The sequence below is a fragment of the Raphanus sativus genome, chromosome 4, assembly GCF_000801105.2.
Source record: "Raphanus sativus cultivar WK10039 chromosome 4, ASM80110v3, whole genome shotgun sequence".
NCBI classification, from domain to species: Eukaryota; Viridiplantae; Streptophyta; class Magnoliopsida; order Brassicales; family Brassicaceae; genus Raphanus; species Raphanus sativus.
In genome coordinates this window covers 4620067-4642885 of record NC_079514.1, presented here as the reverse complement: position 1 = coordinate 4642885, position 22819 = coordinate 4620067, and the positions used below count along the sequence as shown (strand labels likewise).

The following is a 22819-nucleotide window of genomic DNA, read 5'->3' as shown; positions in this document are numbered from 1 at the left end:
TCTTAGTGAAAGATTCATAATATAAATATTTTATGTTAATTTGTTATTGATTTTATAAGTGTATAAGTGATTTTTTTTCAATGGAGCTCTCACGTTAAAAGTTAGAGCGGTTTAATATCGATAGTACCCTTAAAAATAATTATTTTTTATATTATTGATCATAAACATGAATTAGTTATAACAAAAACATTCAAAAAGAAAAAAAAAAAACGTTTTTTTGACGAAAACAATTCATCTCTATAGTATTATTTTCCAGTAGATAAATTTTTGAACATATATATTATTAAGTAAAAACTGAATTCTGAATTAACAAATCATTAAATAGTCTCGATAATTATAAGTTTATTATTAGCTATGTTTTGATAAACATAATGGGAGATCTTGATAATTAATAAAAATTTAAAATTTAAAAAGAAAAACACAACCAAAATTGTATGTAAAGAGATTTCTACAATATTCAAACGACATGATTGTTTTCTAATTTTTATATAATATATATATATATTTATATATATCTTAGTGAAAGATTTCATAATATAAATATTTTTATGTTAAATTTGTTATTGATTTTATAAGTGTATAAGTGATTTTTTCAATGGAGCTCTCACGTTAAAAGTTAGAGCGGTTAATATCGATATTATCCTTAATAAATAATTAATTTTTTTTATATTATTGATCATTAAACATGAATTAGTTATAACAAAAACATTCAAAAAGAAAAAAAAACGTTTTTTGACGAAAACAATTCATCTCTATAGTATTATTTTCAGTAGATAAATTTTGAACATATATATTATTAAGTAAAAAACTGAATTCTGAATTAACAAATCATTAAATAGTATCGATAGTTATAAGTTTATTATTAGCTATGTTTTGATAAACATAATTGGAGATCTTGATAATTAATGAAAAAATTAAAATTTAAAAAGAAAAACACAACCAAAATTGTATATAAAAGAGATTTCTACAATATTCAACGACATGATTGTTTCTATTTTTATATAATATATAATATATATAATGTATCTTAGTGAAAGATTTCATAATATAAATATTTTTATGTTAAATTTGTTATTGATTTTATAAGTGTATAACAATAAATGATTTTGTTGTTCTTTAAATTAATAATATATTTATTAATAAATATTACTAAGATAATTATGTCCATATTACGGATTAAACACCTTATTAAGATAATTATGTCCGCATAGCGGGCTAAACACCTAGTATCAATAGGTTATGATCATATTTTAATAGTATTGTTTATATATTGTAATCAAATTTTAGAAGATCTAAAAAGAAAAAAAGGGGACGTTTCCATGATGATAAAGCGGGGAAAGAAGAAATTGTACTTGTCGTGCTTACTATGACGTCAGCGCAAGCATTGTCCACTGTGACATTTGGAGACATTATTTGTTTCCTTTTTTTTTTGAACACACATTATTTGTTTCCTAACGAGCAGAAAATCTCTATTTTTCATATACGCCATAGCAACCAAAAAGGTAACAACCGTTAATAAAGAGAAAGAGATTGTATGCCTTGAAGTTGCAAAAGAAACCCGACTTTTTTGTCCATAGAATCACTTGTTAATAATTGAGCTGTTAAAGGTAGATTTGAAATTCTCCAAATACATATTGAATCTGGACAAGTGAAAAAACAATGGTCAATTGTCTTTTCTGCCAAGCCACATCTCTGACAAATAGAATCTTATTACATTCCTCTTGAATTTAGTCGTGTTGATGTTCCAATAGCCTTTATGTTGGGATAAAAATCCCACATTGGAAATATGAATGGGACATAAGTAATATAAAAAGGATTTGGTATCAGAGTAGACCCAATACTTTGACCCATTAATCCGGCTCGGACAGTAGCCCGATCAACTCATTAGCTGATTGCCCAGAGAAGGTTCAGTTCTTCGAGATAGCTAGAAAAAAGCATTATCTCGAAGGGGTATGATGGATTCTGCGAGATTAATGGTAGGCCTGGGCATTTTACCCGGACCCGAGGACCCGACCCGGAACCGACCCGAAAATACCCGACCCGGAACCGACCCGAAAAATTATAAGTACTCATATGGGTCTTTTTATTTTGGATCCGCGGGTCTCGGGTAAGACCCGGACCCGAACCGAGACCCGATCGGGTCCCCGAAATACCCAAGATTTATTTTATATATAAGGTATATTTAGGTGATTGGGTATATTTTTGATATTTCTAATCTTTTTTTAAGTTTTAGGTTTGTATTTTCGGGTATAATTTCAAATTTCGAGTGTAATTTTAGATTTTCAGAAAATATAATTTGGGTATACAGATATTTTTTGAGTTTTCAGGTCTGATTTTAGGTAAATATTCAGGTACTTTTACGGTTTTTCGGGTACTTTTCGAGTTTTCAGGTCCAGTTTGGGTATTTCGAGTTTTTTGGGGGTTTATATACCCGAACCGACCCGGATCCGAACAATACCCGAATATTATAGGTGTTTTACGGGTACTGAAATTCTAGACCCGAACCGACCCGGACCCGACAAGACCCGACCCGAAACCGACCCGAAAATTATAAATACCCATATGGATCTAAATTCCGAGGACCCGAAAGACCCGGACCCGACAAAACCCGACCCGAACCCGACCCGAAGACCCGGATGCCCAGGCCTAATTAATGGTTATACGCACCATTATCTCGAGGGAGAGGGTATTGGAGAGAAGATCCCACATCGGATATATGTGAGGGACATAAATAATATATAAGGGACTTGGATCACACCACTGATTGCTAATTGGTTTTAAGTTGGAAGCCAAAAAAACTTATCAAAGTCTGAGGCGGATCTCGGAGCTGACGACGGGGAAGGTAGCAGAGCTACCAGATCTGACATTTTCGATTCGATGATGTCAGGGAATGAGATGGAGAAGTTACACCATTTAGTGGGGTTCTAAACTTCAATTAAGATGTATGTATATATATATATATATATATATTTGTAATCTTATTTAATATTTTTAATAATTTTAAATATGATATTTTTTATTTCAAAAATAAAAATTTTGATTTATATTTCAATATTAATATTTTTATATTTTAATTCAATATTTTTTTTAAACGTCCAGTTTTCGGCCCAAGATACAACAGAGCTTAATCTAAACCATTTTTGTTTATATTATCCCAAATCAAACCGGTTTGGTTCAGTTATATCATCGAGTCGGCGAGGCTTTAAGGACAGAACCAGAATCAAGCAATTAAAATATCCGACAAGAGGTTTCCGAACTCGGTACCGCTTCGAGCCTTCTTCGATACAAACTTTCTTCCTCCGAGAATGGCGCCGCATGATCTTCGCCGTCCTTTCAAGCGACGACCTATCTCCGATCAACAGAGACGCAGAGAGCTTTCACTCCTCCGTCAGTCTCAGCACCGCTCCGACGCCCAGCAGCGAGCTCGAAACCTCGCCTCATCCGTCATCTCCCTCCAATCATCCTCCTCCTCCTCCCCCGATGTCGACCCGGAAACACTATCCGAACCCATGCCCGACGTCGACACCACCACCGGACACGAATCGGAATCCAGTAGCTTTAGCATCCGTCAAGCTTCGAGTCTGAGAGGACCCGAGGCTCGCAAGTGGTTCGCGAGCCAGCTTATGTTACCTGAATGGATGATCGACGTTCCTGAGAATCTGAGCAGAGATTGGTACACTTGCCCCTCTTGATCGATTCTGTTTTGTTATTACAAAGTTCATAACTTTTTTTTCTTTTTTTTTTTTTTTTTTTAAAAGGTATGTGTTAGCGAGACCAGCTGGGAAGCGATGTTTTGTAGTGTCAGCAGATGGAACAACTGTTAGTAGGTTACGTAATGGTTCCGTCTTGCACCTTTTTCCTTCTGCGTTACCTGGTGGTGCTAGGAAGAAAGGTGCTTCTGGTCCAGCACAATCGTATTCGATATTAGATTGTATATTTCACGAGGTGAAAAGATCCCTCCTTTATTAGTTTTTTTATCCGATTATGATCTTACTAAGTGGTTTGTTATTGTTTTATGTAGTCGGATCAGACGTATTACGTGATTGATATGGTTTGTTGGAGGGGTTACTCGCTTTACGAATGCACAGCGGAGTTCAGGTTCTTTTGGTTGCAGTCAAAGCTTGACGAGACTGGTGCTTGTGATCCGCCTTCTTTTTACCACAAGTTCAGGTTCAGCGTTGTTCCTTTTTATAACTGCGACCAAAGCGGACTTCACTCGGCTTATACGGGATCATCGCCTTATGTCAAGGACGGATTGTTTTTCTATAACAAGTAAGTGCATAACTTCACTCTCTCCTACTTGTAGGATGCCATTTTAGTTTGCTCCTTTCAGTAACCAAAATTTTATCAACTTTGTAGATAAAATGTGTCTTTTTGACAACGTACTTATTCTTCTAGGGCTCTCTTCTTTGACAAAGTGTATGTTTCCATGCTATTTGTTTCTGGCCAACTGTTATGCGGCAACATCTACTTATGTTCATGTAAATTTGTCGCAGGCATGCACATTATCATACTGGGAATACTCCGCTGGTGTTGATATGGAAGGATGAGAGGTGTAGTCAGTATGTCATTGATACAGACAACAATGGACAAGTTCCAAACCAACAACATGTGAGTGGACTTCACATTACATTAGTCCTATACTCCTATTTACGAGTCTTTAACATATATTCTCTCTGTGCAGATCGTCTTGGAGTTGCAAGATGATGGGAAAATTGTAACATCAGATGATCCACCCGTCATAGTTAATTGCTTGAATGCAGATTTTATAAAACAGGTATGTTCAGTATAGCCTTTTGAATTAGGTTGACAAGGAGAAGTGTAGGATCAGAGTAATCTTCTTGTTGTACTACTAGGAGACCGATTTGGAGTCTATAAAGTATACTGGTTAGTGATGTTGTTTAGTTTAAGTTTGCTTTCTCACTGTGTGGCCATGTTGGATATTACAGTCAGGACTGTCACCGGGAAGCCTTGTTCGATTTGCCATAGGCGATGGAGGGTTGAACTGTGTAGATGGTAAATTTGAGAAGGCAGATTTACAGTATATCAGTGTGTCAAATCGAGCTCGGGCATTTGCTGATAGCTATTCCAAGGTTAGCAACTTAGCACTCTCTTACTTTGCATATTGCATTCGAAATTTTGGGGGAAATATTATTTAACGAATTAACTCGAGCATTTTATGATCCAATTTGCAGATCATGTTTCAATATATGGCCCGACATTCTCCTCTGAAAGTTGAAGATCTCGCGTCGATGATTTCACAGGAGAACCAACAAGACAAGCCCCCTGAAGTAGACATGTCCGATTGAAGAGAGGAGAGATTTTTGGACTGTGTGCTGTGTTTTGTGCAAACCAGAGAGTAGCATTTTTTTAATAAGATTTTCAGCTATCTTTTGGCTTCCCACACGAGACTATAAAGCAGAAGTCACTTAACAATTCTCCAAGTAACGTGTGTTATTTCTGATTTTTTAAAAAATTTTGCTCTGTTTTGAAAACAATTAATTAAAAAATTCAGATTTTTCAGAAAAGAAAACTTGATTCTCTTTTATTTTTTGCATGATTCACAATTTCACATTGAAGATGCCAGTGGATTTTCCTCCTCTTTAAGAGCTTAGTTCTTCTCCATGCATGGGCCATAATCCTAGTCTCTGGTATAAAAGACATAAAACTCTTCCACGAGACCTCTGCTTCGGCGGCTGCTGCAGAAAAGAAAAATCAATATCCTCTCAATGAATTCCCGGGGTAAGTCTTATCTGGTCGAATAACTGTATTCTGTCTTTTTGAAGTTTCTGTTATGTTATCAATATATCCTGTTAAATCATGTTCTGTTTTAGCCTACGTTTTAGGCTTTTAGCTCTATTTTCGTTTCGATTTTATTATCCTGTTAAATCACAGTGCTGAGTTGATTCGATTCTTAAATCACTTCTTGGTTTGTCTTTTTGAAGTTTCTGTTATGTTATCAAATATTATTCTGTTCTGTTTTAGCCCTATTTTCGGTTGGAATCGATTCTGATTTAGCCCTATTGTTGGTCATTCAGCTGACGAACAAGAGGAGGACTCGATGCCTACTGCAAAACCAGTAACTACTACTCTGTTGCAACCATGTTCCAGTAGAAAAACAAATCTGAAGAGGCAGGAGATAAGCAAGGAGATTAAAGAATATTTGAAGAAGCAGAAGCAAACTGAGAAAGATTCTTGCTGTTATGGATGTGAAGAAGCCACCTATGATGGTCGTCGAACCATTTTCGTTAAGGGATTTCAGCATTTGCGCCCCAGGGATGAAATCAAGAATGAATTGAGCAACATTTTTGGTTCTTGTGGAACAGTCTCAAGGGTTTTTGTTCCCATGCAGTGTGGTACCTGTGTTCCTTTGGGGTTTGTCACTTTGTTCTTCATTTTTTTTTCTTTAATTATTTTTTTGTCTCTCGTAACATATAAACTAAAGATTGTGTTGTTTCTTTAATAACAGATTTGCTTTCATTGACTACTCAAATGGCGAAAAGGGGGCGGCGTTAAAACTAAATGGAAGTTACATGGGAGGAAGAAAGCTTGAGGTGAAGATGGCTACTGATAGTGATGAATACTACGGGTTTGTTAACTTTGATGGGTGTGACCTTTGTCGTGGGCCAGGCAAGCTCAAGCTCAGAGCTCGCAAGTAAGCTCCCTCCCCCTTTTCCCTTCTCTCTGATCCATGAATTTGCTGTTGGTTATGCTTCTTTTTTTCTTTTGATAACAATTTCTATTGATATTGCAGGCCATTTGACATTGACAAGGCTTATTCCAAAATTCAGGCCGACTAGGCTTATTCCAAAATTCAAGCCAAATTTCACCACTGAACCTGAGCTTGTTTTATTTTTATTATCTACTCTTTGTATGATTTGACTCTGCTATGCTTTAAATCAAATTATGTAAGAAACTCGTTAGTATGGAGACTGTGGTTTTCAGAAAGTTTGTTGAAAAATGATTTGCCCTTTCCATTCTCTATAATTATATGTGATTGAGTTCCATGTTGTTTATATGCCATTTAAATCTGTATGGGAAAATTTTTCTTCTCTTTAAGCAAATCTTAGTTTTCCATAACTTCTCAGCCGCCACCATTGTTGGAGATCTTCTCCGTCCACCACAATCCATACGGTCGGAGGCTGTGTCTTGATTTACTTGTAAAATCAATGTGTGCATTTATTTTCAAGAAACTGAAGATGGTTCGGGGTTTGTTATGTTTTGGTCTTCAGTGCAGGAAGCATAAAGATCGTTACATGTCGATGGTCGAGTCTCCTAGTGAACTTTTGTGAATCAAGGTTTAGAATGGTCGGCCAAGTGTTTCGAGATATATATATAGAGCTCCTCAAAAGCTGTGATTATTTACTGGTCGGCCAAAGAAAAACATAAAACAAAAGCTTAGAATGTAATTGTAACACCCGTGCTTTTCAAAATAAAATAAATAAATAAATAATTCTGAAATCTCTATTTATTACTTCGTGTAAATCATCTATAAATTCTATAAATCCAATAAATAATCATAAATCCAAATAGTAAATAAATTTTGAAATATCGATAAAAACATAAGAAATTTGTTTTCATGAAATCACATTATATACACATATATATTTTTCATCTAAGAAAAATAGATATAAAGCAAGTATTTTATTACTTCAAAAGTATATTTTATGTTATTTAAAAATATTTTTAAAATAGAATATTATTATCTTGTGAAATTTCCTTTTTAATGAAATCATATATACATATATTTTCATTTTAAATTTTATAAATGTTTCCTTTTTAATATATATGTTATATGGAAAATTTTAAAAAGGAAACTAAATAAAAACAATAATGTAATATTTTTAATTCATTAAAAGTATCAATGTAATCAACCATCGTGAAAGTTAATGTGAACGCGACACATAGAAAACTGACTTCTCAAATAATATTATAGAGATAAGTAATTCATCTAGATCCTCAGAACTCAAGCTTTCTAACAGAATATAACATATTGCTGAGTCATCAGACTTATCCACCAAAAGAATTTCAAAATTTTCAATTTTCAATAATAATAATAATAAGGTCTAACTATAATAAAACTAGAATTTGAGATTAGAATTTATATAAGTTTTTTAAAACATATTTAATACACTTTCTTATTTTTTTAGAATTTAGATAAATCGATTGTATGTCCATTTTTTCAAGATTCATTTAGATCTTTAACCCTAATTGAACTGCTTTTAATTTGATTTGATCGAGTCTATGCACAATTAACGAACTTTGATTCTCTCTGGTGTTTAGGGGAGGAAGGAGGTGAGGATCTAAGTAGTGGATTGAGAATAGAAAGTGGAGATTGATGAACTTGTGAAGGCATTATTACTACTATTCTCTCCTTTCTTTCAATATCATCAGAGGTCCTCAAATGAGTTTTGTGAGTGGTCTTTTGGTTTTTAAATGATTATATATCTGTGTCATCATCGAGTGAATAACAAGGAAATGTCGTATTGCTTTTGTTTCAAGATCCTCTTCTTCCCTTTGCTCTTGTTGGCAAGTCATTTGCTTTGTCAGTTAGGGTTTTACCAAACATCAGTATTACAAAGTTTAGTACATGTCATGTCAATGGAGTGGTAAAGATATTGATCAAAATATTCAAACGTGTTATCATTTTGATGTTGATAGGGTGAACGAGACTGGTTGTTTCCATAACTCTTGTAAGTGGGGGTTTTCGGTGGTGAATCAGAGGCAAAACTCTTAGTAATGTAAATATTAAGGATAGTACTACTAATAATGAGTCTTTTGTCGTGATCAGGGATCCGGTGAAATCAGATCAAGACAACGTTCTAGAAATGAAGTATTAGACACTGTTTCAATAAGTCATTTCGTATTACAGTGAAACATCTATAAGTTACTAATGTTGGACCTACATCAAAGCTATATTTTTTATTAATTTATAGAAATTATTAATTTATCGATATAATAATTGAACCAAAAACTCAATTAAGGACTACAAAATTATATTAATCTATAAAAACTTTTAGTGTATATTAATTTGTCGATTAGTAATTTAAAAAAGTTATAATGTATGTGGCTTTTAGTTGCTGGTAGTTCAAGTGTAATATTATCTACCGGTTTTACTTGTATGTTTGGTTGCAATTATGTGACAGAAAAGTAGGAATAGTGAAACCAACAGAAATAGTATAAAACAGGGATAGCAAACTTCTCTAAAATAAAATAGAACTTGATTGATTCATCATTATCTTTGTGGGTCTTGTCACCATAACTAACGGCAAATTCTAACGGTATAGCGAAATAAAAAGTAACATATAAAATAAAATGCAATTACTGGAAACTGATCTCAAATGTGTGGTTAACATATGTTTCCTCTTTCTGAGTATCTGAACCAAAAAAAAAAACTGTGAAATTGTTTTCTTGAAACAAGAAAGCTGTTTCTACCCTTCTTCTTTTTCTTCGCTGGTTATCTGCAAACATGCCAAACCAAACGAATTATAAGAGTATATCCCAAATACAATAATGATAAATATAAACAAGAGTTAGATATCAATTCATATATCTTCAATTACTCATAGTCACTTAACATGCTAATGCAATGCTGTTAATCGAATCACAAAGTCTATTCTTTTGACAACCAAATCCAGAAGACTATCAACAAACTCATAGTGTATAAACTAGTGCATAAAAGCCACCTTCCAATTCAATGATAATTCCAGGATACAAATAAGATTGGGAAAATTTAATCCGTACAAACTTAAATTGGTATAAAAAAGATTTACCTAAGTGGCACCGACGATGATGTTGTTGATGGGGATAAAAATGAGCTTCACAAAGAATCCCACGAATCCCATTACTACAAACCCGATCGCTGTACGGACCGCCACTTTCGTGAATTCTACAAAACCAAACCCAACACACACACAGATTCAGACATAACAACACGGGATCTGTCCGTTCGACATACAGATCTTCCCATCCGAAGATAAATCCAGCAGATCAGACCGATGAAAAAAAAATACAGATCTCTCTCTCTCTCTCTCTCATGCATTCATACCTATCTAAAAGACACGAATTCCAAGGAAGTTAGAAGTGAATGTAAAAAGTACCTTTGCGATCTGGTTTGTGACAACGCTTAACGAGACGAATGCTGTCCTTTGCAAAGTCTCTGAGAGGATCGACGACGGAATCGATGGCGTCCATGGCTCTTTCTTTCTTTCTTTGATGACTTTTTTTTTTTATTTATTGGTCTTCCTTTTTTGGTTTGGTGCGAAGAGAAAATAAATTGCAGGATATATAGACGCTCAAGTCAAGGGAGAGAGAGAGCGGAAATAGCGTCACATGGATATCTATGAGCCAATCACAGAACGAGCTCTGATGAAAGTATGCCATGTCAGCAAAGTCAATACAATACTGAGCTGAAATTGTTTTTAGGCCCAAGCCCACTAAAGACCTGTGGCTTCTAGTTATACAGTTTTAGTTTTACAAAACAACATTAGGCTCATTTGATCTTTCATATGAGAGGAAATAATAATAGGTAGGACTAATTTATTGAAGGGAAGATTCCTTAAAAATACGCGGACTGAATTTCTTTTGCTGAAAAAATACACGAACTTTTTTGGCTTCCAAAAAAATACACAAACTAATTTTGATTGTCTATAAAATACACGAACTTTTGAATTTTGAAGGTTTCACACCTCGATTTTAACGGTGTAAACAGTGACTAACAGAATAGTAAGACGCCGTTAGACGCCGTTAATTCTGATTAAAAAGTTCATGTATTTTATAGACAACCAAAATTAGTTCGTGTATTTTTCGGGAAGCCTAAAAAGTTCATGTATTTTTTCAGCAAAGGAAATTTAGTATGTGTATTTTTAAGGAATTTTCAAATGGAGTTCGGATATTTCATATACTATTCAGAGGCTAAATATCTCGACCCAATACATATCCAAAATTTTATATTTGTAAACTTTCGGTTTGGTTTTGGACCAGATATTTTCGATCTGAAAAATCCAGATCCGGAAAAAAACGGCCCAAACCCGACCCAAAGACCTGAAAAAAACACATTCTCTATCACATGATACAGGTCCGAAATTTTATATTTGTAAACTTTCGGTTTGATTTTGGACCGAATTAATGTCTAGCCGGATTCAAAAACTTGAATCGGAACTGACCCAAAAATATTCTGTCCAAAACCAAACCAAAAGTTTACAAATATTTGTTGAGTCCAATTTAGTCGAAATCTATCATATATATCTAAAAATTCACAAACAACTCTAAATTTTACATTGAAAGTTTCATATTAATTAAAAAAATTTCTGTTACAAAAACAAAACTAAAAAATATTGCAAAAATAATAACAAAATTGTTAGCAGAAAGATCTTGTCGGATTGAATCTATTCGTGTCGATTTTATTAGGCCCATGTATATTCGGATCAGTTCTTTTTGGTTTCAATTCTTTCAAGTATAAGAGTTTTGGATCCAACAAATATTTGTAAACTTTCGGTTTGGTTTTGGACCGAATATTTTCGGGTCAGTTCCAATCCAAGTTTTTGAATCCGGCTAAAATGTCAAGATTAGGTCTAGATATTTTAGCCGGATTCAAAAACTTGGATCGAAACTGATCCGAAAATATTCGGTCCAAAACCAAACCGAAAGTTTACAAATATAAAATTTTGGATCTGTATTGGGTCCAGATATTTAGCATCTGAATAGGATATGAAATATCCAAACTCCATTTGAAAATTCCTTAAAAATACATATAATAAATTTCCTTTGCTGAAAAAATACACGAACTTTTTAGGCTTCCCAAAAAATACACGAACTAATTTTGGTTGTCCATAAAATACATGAACTTCTTATTCAGAGTTAACGGCGTCTTACTATTCTGTTAGTCAGTGTTTACACCGTTAAAATCGAGGTGTGAAACCTTCAAAATTCAAAAGTTCGTGTATTTTATGGACAATCAAAATTAGTTTGTGTATTTTTTGGGAAGCCAAAAAAGTTCGTGTATTTTTTTAGCAAAAGAAATTCAGTTTGTGTATTTTTAAGGAATTTTCCCTTTATTGAATGATAGAAGAATGTTTGCATTCAACAATACTAGAGGGGTGCTAATCTCTCACTAAATTCTTGTTATTTTAATCATCTAGCAATTGAGAGGCAGGCTCATATTCATAGTCATAGCTTTCTATGATTCTCAAAAGGACAAACACAAGGCTCATAATGTCTGAGTGGCCTAGCCACTTGTAATGTGATGAGTGAAAAGTATCTAAATAAGTGTTTTATTAAGGGAACAAAAGAAATAACTTAGTTACAAAAAAAAACAAAAAAAAATAACTCCCACGGATTCAAAGGTTGGATGGACACACACCGTTTAATCCTTCTTACTGATTTTATTTTTCCTTAAAAGATTGTAAAAGAAATGTTCAGTTATGATTTTCCTTTCTTGTAGAATATATTGTTCAGTTACTGATATTTTGAATTATCAGTTTTAAAATTTTGAAATTGTAAATCCAATGTAAGAGTAAAATTTGAACCAAAATTCTTTGAAAAAAAATTAAATGGTAATTAGTGTGATCTTACAAGATCTTCACCTTTTTATATACCAAGTTATGTGTTCGTTCTACTCTTAAATTCTATAGTCAAGATTATTTTTCCTTAAAAAAAAGAAGAATGGAAGAAAGAGAGGAAAATCCACACGAGCGATTGAAGCAGAAGCTGAGTGAGCTTGAGAAAGTATGGACCGCCATGAAAAAATGCAAAAACACATCTGCAGGTTCGTGTATCACTGTGGAAGAAGCTCTTAAGTTCGTGGAAAACTCTCCAAGGAAGCTGATGATCTCTCTTCAACACGATCAAGCTGCAGCTCTAGAGGCAGAGATGAGATCACCATATAGGAGAAAACTCTTTCATGACTCTGACGATTATGATTATGATGATGATGGTGAGACTAGAACGACAAAATTATCTCACTCCACTTGTTGGTCTTCGAATGTGATGAGAGCTGGAGATAATAATAATAATAATAAGATGAACAAGAAGCATGAGAAGAAGAATAATAGATGGAGTATTGTCTGTGTTAGTGTGATTGTTCTTTTGTTGTGGGTTTTGGTTGTGTTGATCAACGGCTTTGTTGATCAACTCTCCATGAACTGGCAGATTAATACTTTGGTTCCTACCTGAAGTTTGTTTTTGAGAATGAATTATGCTTTTAAACTCAATAAAACAAAAATGGTCTTAGTTCCATATTATTATTCAAGAATCTCATCAAGGCTTAATGTATTTTGGACCAAAACTGTAAAAGTAAAACTATACTAGATCTTGACCCGCCCAACCGGGCGGGTATTTATTTTTTGTTTTTAGTTTTTTTTATTTATAAATGATATATTTGTAATATTTAAACATAAATTTAGATTGAAAATTAACATTTGTAGTTATAATAAAATTAAAAGTTTAAAAAAATATTTTGATATAAATTTATAATTCCTAATGAAAATAATATAGAGATGGGTCATAATTTTTTCCAATTCCAAAATCTTAGCATTATTAATAACAAATAAAATAATTTATAAATAAATAAAATATATAAACATATTTGAAATTAAAATAAATTTGTTAAAAAAAAATCTTACGCCATTGTTTGTTTATTTCTATAGTTTGACCCGTGGCCGTATAAATATTTGCTTTCACTTCAATTTTTTTCTTTGTTCTAATGATAATATCTATATATATGTGTAAATTAATATGTATTACATAATTGTTAGTATAACATTTTAAAACAAAATTTTTATTTATTACTTTAAATAATTATATTATGTGATTTTAATCGTCTATTATATCACAGTGTATCATATAAAAATCTAATATTTATAACTAATTGGAATTATATTATAAAAGTGTTATACTAACAATTTATAAATACAATATTTTATATTTTATTTATATGATATATAAATTGATTTTGATGTGTGATTTTTATTTTATTATTTTTATTAATAAATATTGAAAAATATTTAATGTTAACAAAAAATTTATAAGGAAATATATTTTGGTTAAGATTCATTCTATTAAAGAAATCTATTATTTAAATTAGGAAAAACATTAAATACTTAAATCTATCATTTAAATAAGGAAAAGACAAAATTCTCTACTATCTTTGTTACCAAACAAAATTTAATTTTTTAAAGACTCCTATCCCTATTACCAAACAAAAACTTAAAGTAATTCTACTTTAATAAGATAGATACAGAGCTGGGATATTTGATTTGACTCGAGTTTAGAAAGCTAAAAAAGGATTTCATTATTTTCGGACATAATAAAGACAGAATGTGTTACTAGTTGTGATATAAAAAGTGGTTGGGGTTTATAGCTAAGCCCAACAAAAGGCCCATCTAAACCACTCACGTAACGAGAAACCCTAAAAGCTCGATTGTGTCTTTCTCTTTCGTTAGCTACTCTCTACGGTTTCAGTTTCTTCCCTCCCTGTCTCAGGAACAAACAGTTGCTGCGGAAATTGAAAATGGTATACTTTCTTATTCGAGTTCATTACATTGTTCTTCAAAGTTATTCATTAGCCAATCCATTGTTAATTCACTCTACTTAGCTCCATTTTGGTGAATCTATTGCGTTACTGGATTCTTTTAGATTCGAGATATATTAGCCTGATTCCTAAGTTTCTGCACTTGTGGTTGGTAAAAGGATATGTTTTAAAATATGGTATTATATGTCTCAGTGTAGCTAGCATAGTTCCGTGTAAGATGATTCTTTAGTAGTCTATTTATCTGTTACAATTCATGCTTGCTATAGAAGCATCAGTTAAATACCCACTTGTTTATTTGTCATACTTTTTTTTTTTGGTTATACTTATCTCTTATCTTGTGGTTGTTGACCGTTTAACATGCTTTCGCACTCTAAAAAAAATGTACTTTAATTGGTTTAGGCCCCAAAGAAAGGAGTCAAAGCGGTTACCAAGAAGAAGCCGGTATGTGATTTGATTACCTTCTATAAAATGTGTTTGCTTTTCTCTGTACCTCTGCTTTAGTTCTAAACATCTTCTTGGTTTCAGGAGAAAGTAACAAACCCACTTTTTGAGAGGCGTCCAAAACAGTTTGGAATCGGGGGTGCATTGCCACCGAAGAAGGATCTCACGAGATACATCAAATGGCCAAAGTCCATCCGCCTCCAGAGGCAGAAGCGTATTCTTAAGCAGAGGCTTAAGGTCCCACCAGCACTCAACCAGTTCACCAAGACCCTTGACAAGAACTTAGGTCTTCATTCATTCTTTCCCTTTTATTGTTGCTCTGTTTTAATCACCCTCTTTCTGCTTTTCAACGCAATGTCTGTTATAATTGCAGCAACTTCTCTCTTGAAGATTCTCCTCAAGTATAGGCCTGAGGACAAGGCAGCCAAGAAGGAACGTCTTCTCAAGAAGGCTCAGTCTGAAGCCGAGGGAAAGCCTGCTGAATCGAAGAAGCCAATCGTTGTGAAGTATGGTCTTAACCATGTTACATACCTCATTGAGCAGGTCTGTTCCCTTTCAGAACTAATTCAATTGTCACCCTCTAGTGATTAATCTTCTCTGCAACTTATCTTTTTTTGTTTAATGATTACAGAACAAGGCGCAACTTGTGGTGATTGCTCATGATGTGGACCCGATTGAGTTGGTTGTCTGGCTGCCTGCACTCTGCAGGAAAATGGAAGTTCCTTACTGCATTATCAAGGGGAAATCAAGATTGGGAGCGGTAAGGTTGTTTACTCAATTATATCTCAAGGAGAAAAACGTGTATTGTGATTTGTAATCTCATTAGGTTCGTGACAACTTGTTTGCAGATTGTCCACCAAAAAACAGCAGCTTGCTTGTGTTTGACAACAGTGAAGAACGAAGACAAGATGGAGTTCAGCAAAGTCCTTGAGGCCATTAAGGTGAGAGATGCTTTGTTCATCTTCAGTAGCTACACGTGTTTTAGTTTCCCTAAGTTGAATTCTTAACGGTTTGCATGGTTGGATTATAGGCAAATTTCAACGACAAGTATGAAGAGAACCGGAAGAAGTGGGGAGGTGGGATAATGGGATCCAAATCACAGGCCAAGACTAAGGCTAAGGAGAGGGTTCTAGCCAAAGAAGCTGCTCAGAGGATGAATTAGACTATCTTCCTAGATATTCACCTTTTTTTTTTTGATGAATCTATTTTTTTTTATGTTTTACATGAAAGTTTTTGTTTTAGCTTGTTGGGTCTCTCTTTATGTCATATGCTTTTTGCCTGAATATTTGGACTTTACTTTTTGATAAGACTGATAAAAAGAAGCATTTCTCTGAAGTTGTGAAGCTGGGGAAGAATCTTCCATGACCAGTAGCTTTTCTCGTTAAATTTGAACTATCCTACGAATGACACGAGTTTTTTCATATTTTATATTAAGAAACGATAAATAAACAAGAAAGCTTATCGAAAACGCAATGACGCTAGCAATCACCGACCGACCTTCTGCTTTTAGGTCGGTCCTGTCAGGTTAGAATATTGTCTCCCTCTGTTCTCTCGCCACGTTGACACTAATCTTATGTAAACCGATTCAAACCAGGCTTACTTGGATTCGCTTCCAGACCGGATTAATTGTAAACCGACCGACATGGCATGAGCGTTTATGTTCTTTTCTGCTTTGTAAACCGTAAACCATTTTGTAGGTGCCAACGAAAAAGGTGTGAACCAACTGTAGCAAACCGGCACATCTCTCCAAGTGGCTTTTCTATAAATTGGGCTTCTTCCTTAAACAGAGCCTCAACAATTTCGCAGAGTTGTCTCTCTGTTTCTCTCACTCTTCCAGATTTTAGTAGCTTCTGAATTTTATTTTATTTTATAAGAGAAAAATGACCAAGTTCTGGACTTTACTCACTGCTCTTCATACAGGCGCTGGGTATTATATTCTTCATCCAACCATTCATTTATATAAATTTCTATCTGTACTTCTGCTGTTGAAAATTATAGGCTTTTGATCTCTAATATGATTTGATATGTATTTGCAGGCCTGTGGTGATGTTAGTATATCCACTGTAAGTTTTCCTTAATCTATTTTGTTTTGTTAAATAAGAAGAAAATAAAAAACTTTAGGTTAAACTTTAAATTGATATATGTATCAGGTACGCATCGGTGGTAGCTATGGAGACCGCAACGAAAGTAGACGATGAACAGTGGCTATCCTACTGGATCATATACTCGTTCCTGACGCTCACGGAGCTGATTCTACAATCTCTTCTTGAGTGGATTCCTATTTGGTACTCGGTCAAACTTGTGTTCGTCGCTTGGTTGGTTCTGCCTCAGTTCCATGGAGCTGCTTTCATCTACAACAGTTTGGTGAGAGAACAGTTCAAGAAACACGGCGTCTTCTCTCACCAACAGTCAAAGCCCACCAAACCCAAGATCCTTAACTCCATTTTCCCCCACCGGGTAATAATTTTGATTTTTTATACTTTAACTTCAAAAGTTCAAATCTTGAAAATAAAAAAGGGACAATGTTTTTACAACGCAAAATTAAATTATTATCCTTAGAAATGTAGGCCGCCTAATTTTATAACTTAGCGACCAGTAGCGGTATAACAAGTATATTAGTAAACTAATTTGTTCATTGGTTTGGAATTGTGTATACAGGAGGGACACGAGGCTCACTCTCACTGACACAAGAAAAAAAAAAGGAAGAAAGCTTGACTGGTATTGTAATGGAGTTGGTAGTGGTCCCATCTTGACTAATCTTACGTTTTACTTTTGTTTTGTTTATACAAAAAAAAAAGAATGTGGTTTGGGGAAAGATATGATCATATATATGATGATGATTGATGACTGATGAGTTGTGTGGTCGGAAGTGACTTGTTGTTGTTGTTGTTGTTGTTGTATTTCCTTAGTTTCCACGCATCTTTTCCATCTGGGAACACAAATGTTACGCTATTGTTTGTTCAAATCGAATTTCCAACTTTTGTGAGGATAAAGAATGTCTCCATGTTAAGAAAATTTCAAAACATTTGATGTGCTTGAATTTATTTATTTTAGGATTCAAAGCAAATATCCTACCGAATCAATCAACCATCAATTATCTGACGAAACAGACAATAATATTCATAAACCCATAAGCACAAGCATTTGATCATAGCTAAAAGTCATAAACCATGTTTTATATTTTTTAAGTCTAGAAAAAAAGTTAGTACCCACTTGACGAAAAAAAGTCATAAGCAAATCGCCTATAATTAAAATTTACATGAAGCCCAAAATGAATCCAAAGATATAGGGCCCATCTATAGTTGAGTTTTCGTCTGTTTCATTATTGCTTCAATGAATCTGCTTATTTGGACTGGTGCTCTCCAAAGTTAGTTTGTTGAGTAGATTGAATTTACCTTGACGGCATCATCAAGCTACTTTTTTTTTTTTTTTTTTTTTTTTTTTAGCTACTTCTGTTTCATTATGATCGAATGTGCACATTTATGTCTGATTTTTCTGTACTGAGAGGTCAAATTGTACAGTATAAAGTATGTGAAAAAGGCACTATTAAATGAGTGTGACAATTACGATTCTTATTTTTTTCCACGTCATGTACGATAAAGACTAAACAAGTCAAAGTAGCCGACAAGAAAACATTAATGAAACAAGTAAAAATAACACACGTGGAAGGTCAAAGTAAAACCCTTTCTTTACAGTTTCTTTCGTTCTTTTTTTTAGTTATGTCCGCCGCTTCATAATTCATAAGTCTCCGCTCGCGTCTCTTCACCGGAGGCGAGTGGCAGTAGTTTTCTTGTTCAAGCCCCATTCATCTACCCCTTTTCTATATCGATGGATAACGAAGTGAAGCAAGAGACTATACCCCCGTACATTCCGCGAGACGACACTGTAACTCTTATCGATCTATGCAGCAGCGATGATGACTCCGACGTCGAGGAACATGTTGCCGAACGAAGGTACAATTCCGTAAACCCCGTCGTCGGTGCCAAGAGAGGGAGAGATACTACTTCCTCTGCTGCACTGGACAAAAACAATGCGAAGAAGACAACAACAACAATGGTGGAAGGTGAGTTAGCAGTCGTGTTGCCGGAAGGATTTGACCAGTCCATTCCTCCTCCGGTGAATTTGACGCATGCTTTTACGGCAGATCCATGCAGCAATAATGTCTTCTCGAATATGCCGTCCGGTAGAGTTGGCAGTTGCAAGCAGTTTTGGAAAGCAGGGGATTATGAAGGAGCGCCTGGTGGTAATTGGGATCTTTCTTCAGGTAAACACAGAGCAGAACTTCTTGGTGTCGTCCTAACTTGTTTCTCTTACAGTAATCTGTGACTTTGGGTTGATACATGTTCCAACTATGTGTTTGTGTTGCAGGTGGATTTGATCATGTAAGAGTCCATCCCAAGTTTCTTCATTCTAATGCTACCAGTCACAAATGGGCTCTTGGAGGTATTTTATTTATTTATTTATTATTTATCAACCTTGATTCAATGGAGCTAGCTTGTCTCTAATTTTTGGTAAGCGAATCTGTCTTTTTTTTAATTTGGTCTCTCGTGCAGCTTTTGCAGAGCTTTTGGACAATGCTTTGGATGAGGTGTGTTTAGTTTCCTAACTAATAATTTAGAATTAGCTTCTGCTTTTGTATACTAATGGGCTCTTCATTGATATATCAGGTTGCCAGTGGGGCTACTTATGTTAACGTTGACATGCTTGAAAACAAGAAGGAAGGAAACAGGATGTTATTAATTGAAGGTATACATTTAATTTTTAGCATATATCTCAGAGAATCTCCCCTGTTTTAATTGTCTTAAACTGTTGCACTTTTTTGTCCACTGTCCGATCCTCATGTACAGATAATGGAGGTGGGATGGATCCTGAGAAAATGCGACAATGCATGTCTCTAGGATACTCTGCCAAAAGCAAACTTGCAAACACCATTGGACAATGTAATTTATTCTTTTCCTTATTATATGTTTTGAGGAAAGACGCTTGATTCATTTACTGGTTTATAGATGGCAATGGTTTTAAGACGAGTACAATGAGACTTGGAGCTGATGTCATTGTATTCTCACGCTGTCCTGGAAAAGATGGAAAGAGGTTAGTTTTTTTTTATTTACCAATTTTTGTTACCTCCTTTCGGCTTATATTTTTCTGTTATAGTTATTTTTTTTTCTTAACTTGATGTTGGTTTCAGCTCTACACAGAGCATAGGGCTTCTATCATATACGTTTCTGAGGAGCACAGGAAAGGAGGACATTGTTGTACCCATGGTAAATCTTTCTTTGTTTGATTGTATGTTTCATTGCTGTGACTTAACTTTGCCTCTGATACATATCTGCTGCCATAGAAGATCTATTTTTAAAATTTTAGATGAATATTAGTATCCATCTTATCTTTTATATTCTCTTGTGACGACCAGCTTGACTACGAAAAAAGAGACCATGAATGGAGTAAAATAGTCAGGTCTTCCCTTAGTGATTGGGATAAGAATGTCAAAACAATAATTCAATGGTCTCCCTTCTCTAGTGAAGAGGATCTTCTTCGTCAGGTAAAACATACTTTGCCTTTGTTCAGTGCAGTTTCTCAGTCACCTATTCATACTAATGTGTCACTACTACCCCTTTTTACTGTCTCTGAGCTGATGTTATCACTAATGTGTTGCTTGATTTGTTGTAGTTTGGTCTAATGAAGGATTGTGGGACAAGGATAATCATATATAACCTATGGGAAGATGACCATGGGTTGCTTGAACTTGATTTTGATGCTGATCCTCATGTATGTGTTTTTTTGCTGCTAAGTGTATGTGGATTATTATTGTTTGAGAGCTTTTATGCATAACATATTGTTGTATCTTCAGGATATCCAACTTAGAGGTGTCAATCGGGACGAGAAAAATATTAAAATGGCTGCTCAGTTTCCTAATTCTAGGCACTTCTTAACCTTCAAACACTCACTAAGGGTATATATACACACATTCATTTATTTTTCATTTTTTTGTATATTTTACAAATTCATTTTCTCACATCTTTACAACGTGGTTCCCAGAGTTATGTATCAATCCTCTACCTAAGAATCCCACCAGCATTTCGTATCATACTACGAGGGAAAGATGTTGAGCACCACAACATAGTGAATGATATGATGCAGACTGAGCAGATAACATATCGACCTCAGTATGGTGCCGATTCATATGTTAAGGATTCAAATGTATGTGTCAAACAACTTTAACTTAACCAGCCTTTTTTCATAATTCTATTCTATTTACTACTAGCAAGGATCCATTTTTAAAGCTGGTTACTTCTCTTTTTGTTAGATGTCTGCCGTTGTAGTTCTCGGATTCGTGAAGGACGCAAAACACCATGTGGATGTCCAAGGCTTTAATGTCTACCACAAAAACCGACTCATCAAGGTCTCCTTCTTCTTAACATGATACTAGGTGGCCTTTACTAGACTTCATATTCTCATTTATTACTTTTCATCAGCCATTTTGGAGGATATGGAATGCAGCAGGCAGTGATGGTCGTGGGGTCATAGGTAGTTGCTTGATCTGGAAGTTTGTATTACTTTATTTGCTTATTGTAACATAAAAGATGTAATGCTAGTTACTTCTGTTACTACTAGGTGTTCTTGAAGCTAATTTTGTTGAGCCTGCTCATGATAAGCAAGGCTTTGAGCGTACAACAGTTCTCTCTAGACTCGAAACACGTCTAGTTCAAATGCAGAAGATTTATTGGTCTGATTCTCTTCTCATGTTTTCTTAAGCTTTTGACTTGAATGTTTTGTTCCATGGCTTATGTTGTTTCACTTCTTTTTTTTTTTATTATCAGGAGCACTAACTGTCACAAAATCGGCTATGCACCCAGGCGGTACAAGCCTGGAAACGGATATAGTCACAGAGGTACAGTGTCAAATATCCAGTTTTCAATGAGATTTAAACTTGTAGTAAACAAACATTTAAAATGTTTTTTTTTAATCGGATTGTAGACACATCACCAGAGAATGATCCTGAGGGATTTTCTCCATCAGGCGTCAAAACTCGAGCTTCTGATAAGTTCTACTCAAGCTCATATCCTAGTCATCATAAAGGGGACAATGGTGTGTCAGGGAAAGATAGTTCAATGGTAATCACTCCCAACCAAAACTCTCAAAAGCTTTCCGTTTGTAACAAAATCTTTTATTTTTTTATTTGCTTGGTAACTCTCAGTATTTGCAAGAGGAGCTGAGACGTGAGAAAGAAAGAAGCAAGGCACTTGAAGATGAGGTATGGTTCATACTCTCTGACATCTTTTTTTTTTTAACTCTCTTGTGATGGGATACTCCTTGGTTGATTCAGGTTAATCTAGCAAGGGAAAAAATAGAAGAGATGAGCAAAGAGCAAGAGAATCTAATTGAGATATTCACAGAGGAAAGAGATAGGCGTGATGGAGAGGAAGAAAGTCTGAGAAGGAAGCTAGAGGTTCTTCCTCGTTCACTGAACAAACCTTTCTCCATTATAACTCTTTTTGATTATTCATTTTGTATGCTCATGTTTCATTGCAGGAGGCGTCGAACACGATAGAAGAGTTGTTGAATAAGATCAGAAAGCTGGAGGACTCCAAAGGCTCGAGCTGGAGACGTTAGGCATTGAACTTGAATATATGATTGGAGGTTTAACTTATGAAAAGGGTATCTCTAATTTGATTTGTGGCTCCATCATCTGCATGGGGGTTGGATGCATGTTGTAGATTAGTGTAACAGTTGTAATTGGTTTTAATCTCCGGTTGGAGTTACTCTAATAAATGCAAAATCTGAGTTCATTTGCGGCTAGAGTTCACATCAACTTAAAACATTAACATCTGAAGTTTCTTGAGTTGT

At 34.5% G+C, this 22819-nt stretch overlaps 6 protein-coding genes across 9 annotated transcripts; 5 read left to right on the top strand and 1 right to left on the bottom strand.

Moving 5' to 3' along the window:
* Window positions 1-3201: 3201 nt before the first annotated feature.
* On the top strand, window positions 3202-7016 carry LOC108849092 (uncharacterized). Of its 3 annotated transcripts, none has more exons than XM_018622597.2 (11): window positions 3202-3673; window positions 3759-3945; window positions 4022-4272; window positions 4497-4611; window positions 4685-4777; window positions 4950-5093; window positions 5196-5444; window positions 5581-5742; window positions 6039-6375; window positions 6470-6655; window positions 6755-7016. In XM_018622597.2, exons 1-7 carry the CDS (start codon window positions 3306-3308, stop codon window positions 5307-5309), a joined length of 1272 nt encoding a protein of 423 aa, XP_018478099.1. In that variant the 5' UTR covers window positions 3202-3305; the 3' UTR covers window positions 5310-5444; window positions 5581-5742; window positions 6039-6375; window positions 6470-6655; window positions 6755-7016. The 3 variants fall into 3 exon arrangements, with proteins under 3 accessions (XP_018478099.1, XP_018478100.1, XP_018478098.1); XM_018622598.2 differs by having other exon boundaries at window positions 5196-5449; XM_018622596.2 differs by having other exon boundaries at window positions 5196-5742.
* Window positions 7017-9299: 2283 nt separating this feature from the next.
* Window positions 9300-10269, bottom strand: LOC108851599 (protein transport protein Sec61 subunit gamma-1). Its single transcript, XM_018625055.2, has 3 exons — window positions 10101-10269; window positions 9774-9889; window positions 9300-9461 (listed from the first exon to the last, which is right to left on the bottom strand). The coding sequence occupies exons 1-2, from the start codon at window positions 10192-10194 to the stop codon at window positions 9774-9776; spliced, it is 210 nt and encodes a 69-aa protein (XP_018480557.1). The 5' UTR covers window positions 10195-10269; the 3' UTR covers window positions 9300-9461.
* Window positions 10270-12663: 2394 nt separating this feature from the next.
* LOC130510524 (protein SINE4-like) lies at window positions 12664-13173 on the top strand. Its single transcript, XM_057006915.1, has one exon. The coding sequence runs from the start codon at window positions 12664-12666 to the stop codon at window positions 13171-13173; it is 510 nt and encodes a 169-aa protein (XP_056862895.1).
* A 1215-nt stretch (window positions 13174-14388) lies between these two features.
* On the top strand, window positions 14389-16306 carry LOC108850018 (60S ribosomal protein L7a-2-like). The gene is made up of 7 exons (XM_057006914.1): window positions 14389-14512; window positions 14930-14971; window positions 15056-15257; window positions 15345-15514; window positions 15603-15731; window positions 15820-15912; window positions 16002-16306. Exons 1-7 carry the CDS (start codon window positions 14510-14512, stop codon window positions 16131-16133), a joined length of 771 nt encoding a protein of 256 aa, XP_056862894.1. The 5' UTR covers window positions 14389-14509; the 3' UTR covers window positions 16134-16306.
* A 452-nt stretch (window positions 16307-16758) lies between these two features.
* Window positions 16759-17964, top strand: LOC130510523 (HVA22-like protein d). The gene is made up of 4 exons (XM_057006913.1): window positions 16759-16898; window positions 17008-17034; window positions 17122-17428; window positions 17630-17964. Exons 1-4 carry the CDS (start codon window positions 16852-16854, stop codon window positions 17654-17656), a joined length of 408 nt encoding a protein of 135 aa, XP_056862893.1. The 5' UTR covers window positions 16759-16851; the 3' UTR covers window positions 17657-17964.
* Window positions 17965-18661: 697 nt separating this feature from the next.
* On the top strand, window positions 18662-22761 carry LOC108851595 (protein MICRORCHIDIA 7). Of its 2 annotated transcripts, XM_018625052.2 has the most exons (20): window positions 18662-19034; window positions 19116-19235; window positions 19340-19414; window positions 19525-19559; window positions 19639-19717; window positions 19819-19911; window positions 19978-20062; window positions 20160-20235; window positions 20385-20513; window positions 20642-20740; window positions 20823-20924; window positions 21011-21172; window positions 21279-21374; window positions 21448-21499; window positions 21587-21698; window positions 21793-21863; window positions 21950-22086; window positions 22170-22226; window positions 22299-22421; window positions 22505-22761. In XM_018625052.2, the coding sequence occupies exons 1-20, from the start codon at window positions 18800-18802 to the stop codon at window positions 22583-22585; spliced, it is 2019 nt and encodes a 672-aa protein (XP_018480554.1). In that variant the 5' UTR covers window positions 18662-18799; the 3' UTR covers window positions 22586-22761. The 2 variants fall into 2 exon arrangements, with proteins under 2 accessions (XP_018480554.1, XP_018480553.1); XM_018625051.2 differs by having other exon boundaries at window positions 18662-19235.
* Window positions 22762-22819: the final 58 nt, after the last annotated feature.

Coding starts and splice junctions, on each gene's coding strand:
- LOC108851595 (XM_018625051.2), top strand. CDS start 18,800: ATGGATAACGAAGTGAAGCAAGAGACTATACCCCCGTACATTCCGCGA. Junction 21,500..21,586: donor TGATGGTCGTGGGGTCATAG/GTAGTTGCTTGA, acceptor TGTTACTACTAG/GTGTTCTTGAAGCTAATTTT. Junction 21,864..21,949: donor AAACGGATATAGTCACAGAG/GTACAGTGTCAA, acceptor ATCGGATTGTAG/ACACATCACCAGAGAATGAT.
- LOC108850018 (XM_057006914.1), top strand. Junction 14,972..15,055: donor CGGTTACCAAGAAGAAGCCG/GTATGTGATTTG, acceptor TCTTGGTTTCAG/GAGAAAGTAACAAACCCACT. Junction 15,913..16,001: donor AAGTCCTTGAGGCCATTAAG/GTGAGAGATGCT, acceptor GTTGGATTATAG/GCAAATTTCAACGACAAGTA.
- LOC108851599 (XM_018625055.2), bottom strand. CDS start 10,194: ATGGACGCCATCGATTCCGTCGTCGATCCTCTCAGAGACTTTGCAAAG. Junction 9,890..10,100: donor TCACAAACCAGATCGCAAAG/GTACTTTTTACA, acceptor TTGGTTTTGTAG/AATTCACGAAAGTGGCGGTC.
- LOC130510524 (XM_057006915.1), top strand. CDS start 12,664: ATGGAAGAAAGAGAGGAAAATCCACACGAGCGATTGAAGCAGAAGCTG.
- LOC130510523 (XM_057006913.1), top strand. CDS start 16,852: ATGACCAAGTTCTGGACTTTACTCACTGCTCTTCATACAGGCGCTGG. Junction 16,899..17,007: donor GCTCTTCATACAGGCGCTGG/GTATTATATTCT, acceptor ATGTATTTGCAG/GCCTGTGGTGATGTTAGTAT. Junction 17,429..17,629: donor ACTCCATTTTCCCCCACCGG/GTAATAATTTTG, acceptor TTGTGTATACAG/GAGGGACACGAGGCTCACTC.
- LOC108849092 (XM_018622597.2), top strand. CDS start 3,306: ATGGCGCCGCATGATCTTCGCCGTCCTTTCAAGCGACGACCTATCTCC. Junction 4,778..4,949: donor ATGCAGATTTTATAAAACAG/GTATGTTCAGTA, acceptor TGGATATTACAG/TCAGGACTGTCACCGGGAAG. Junction 5,094..5,195: donor TTGCTGATAGCTATTCCAAG/GTTAGCAACTTA, acceptor TCCAATTTGCAG/ATCATGTTTCAATATATGGC.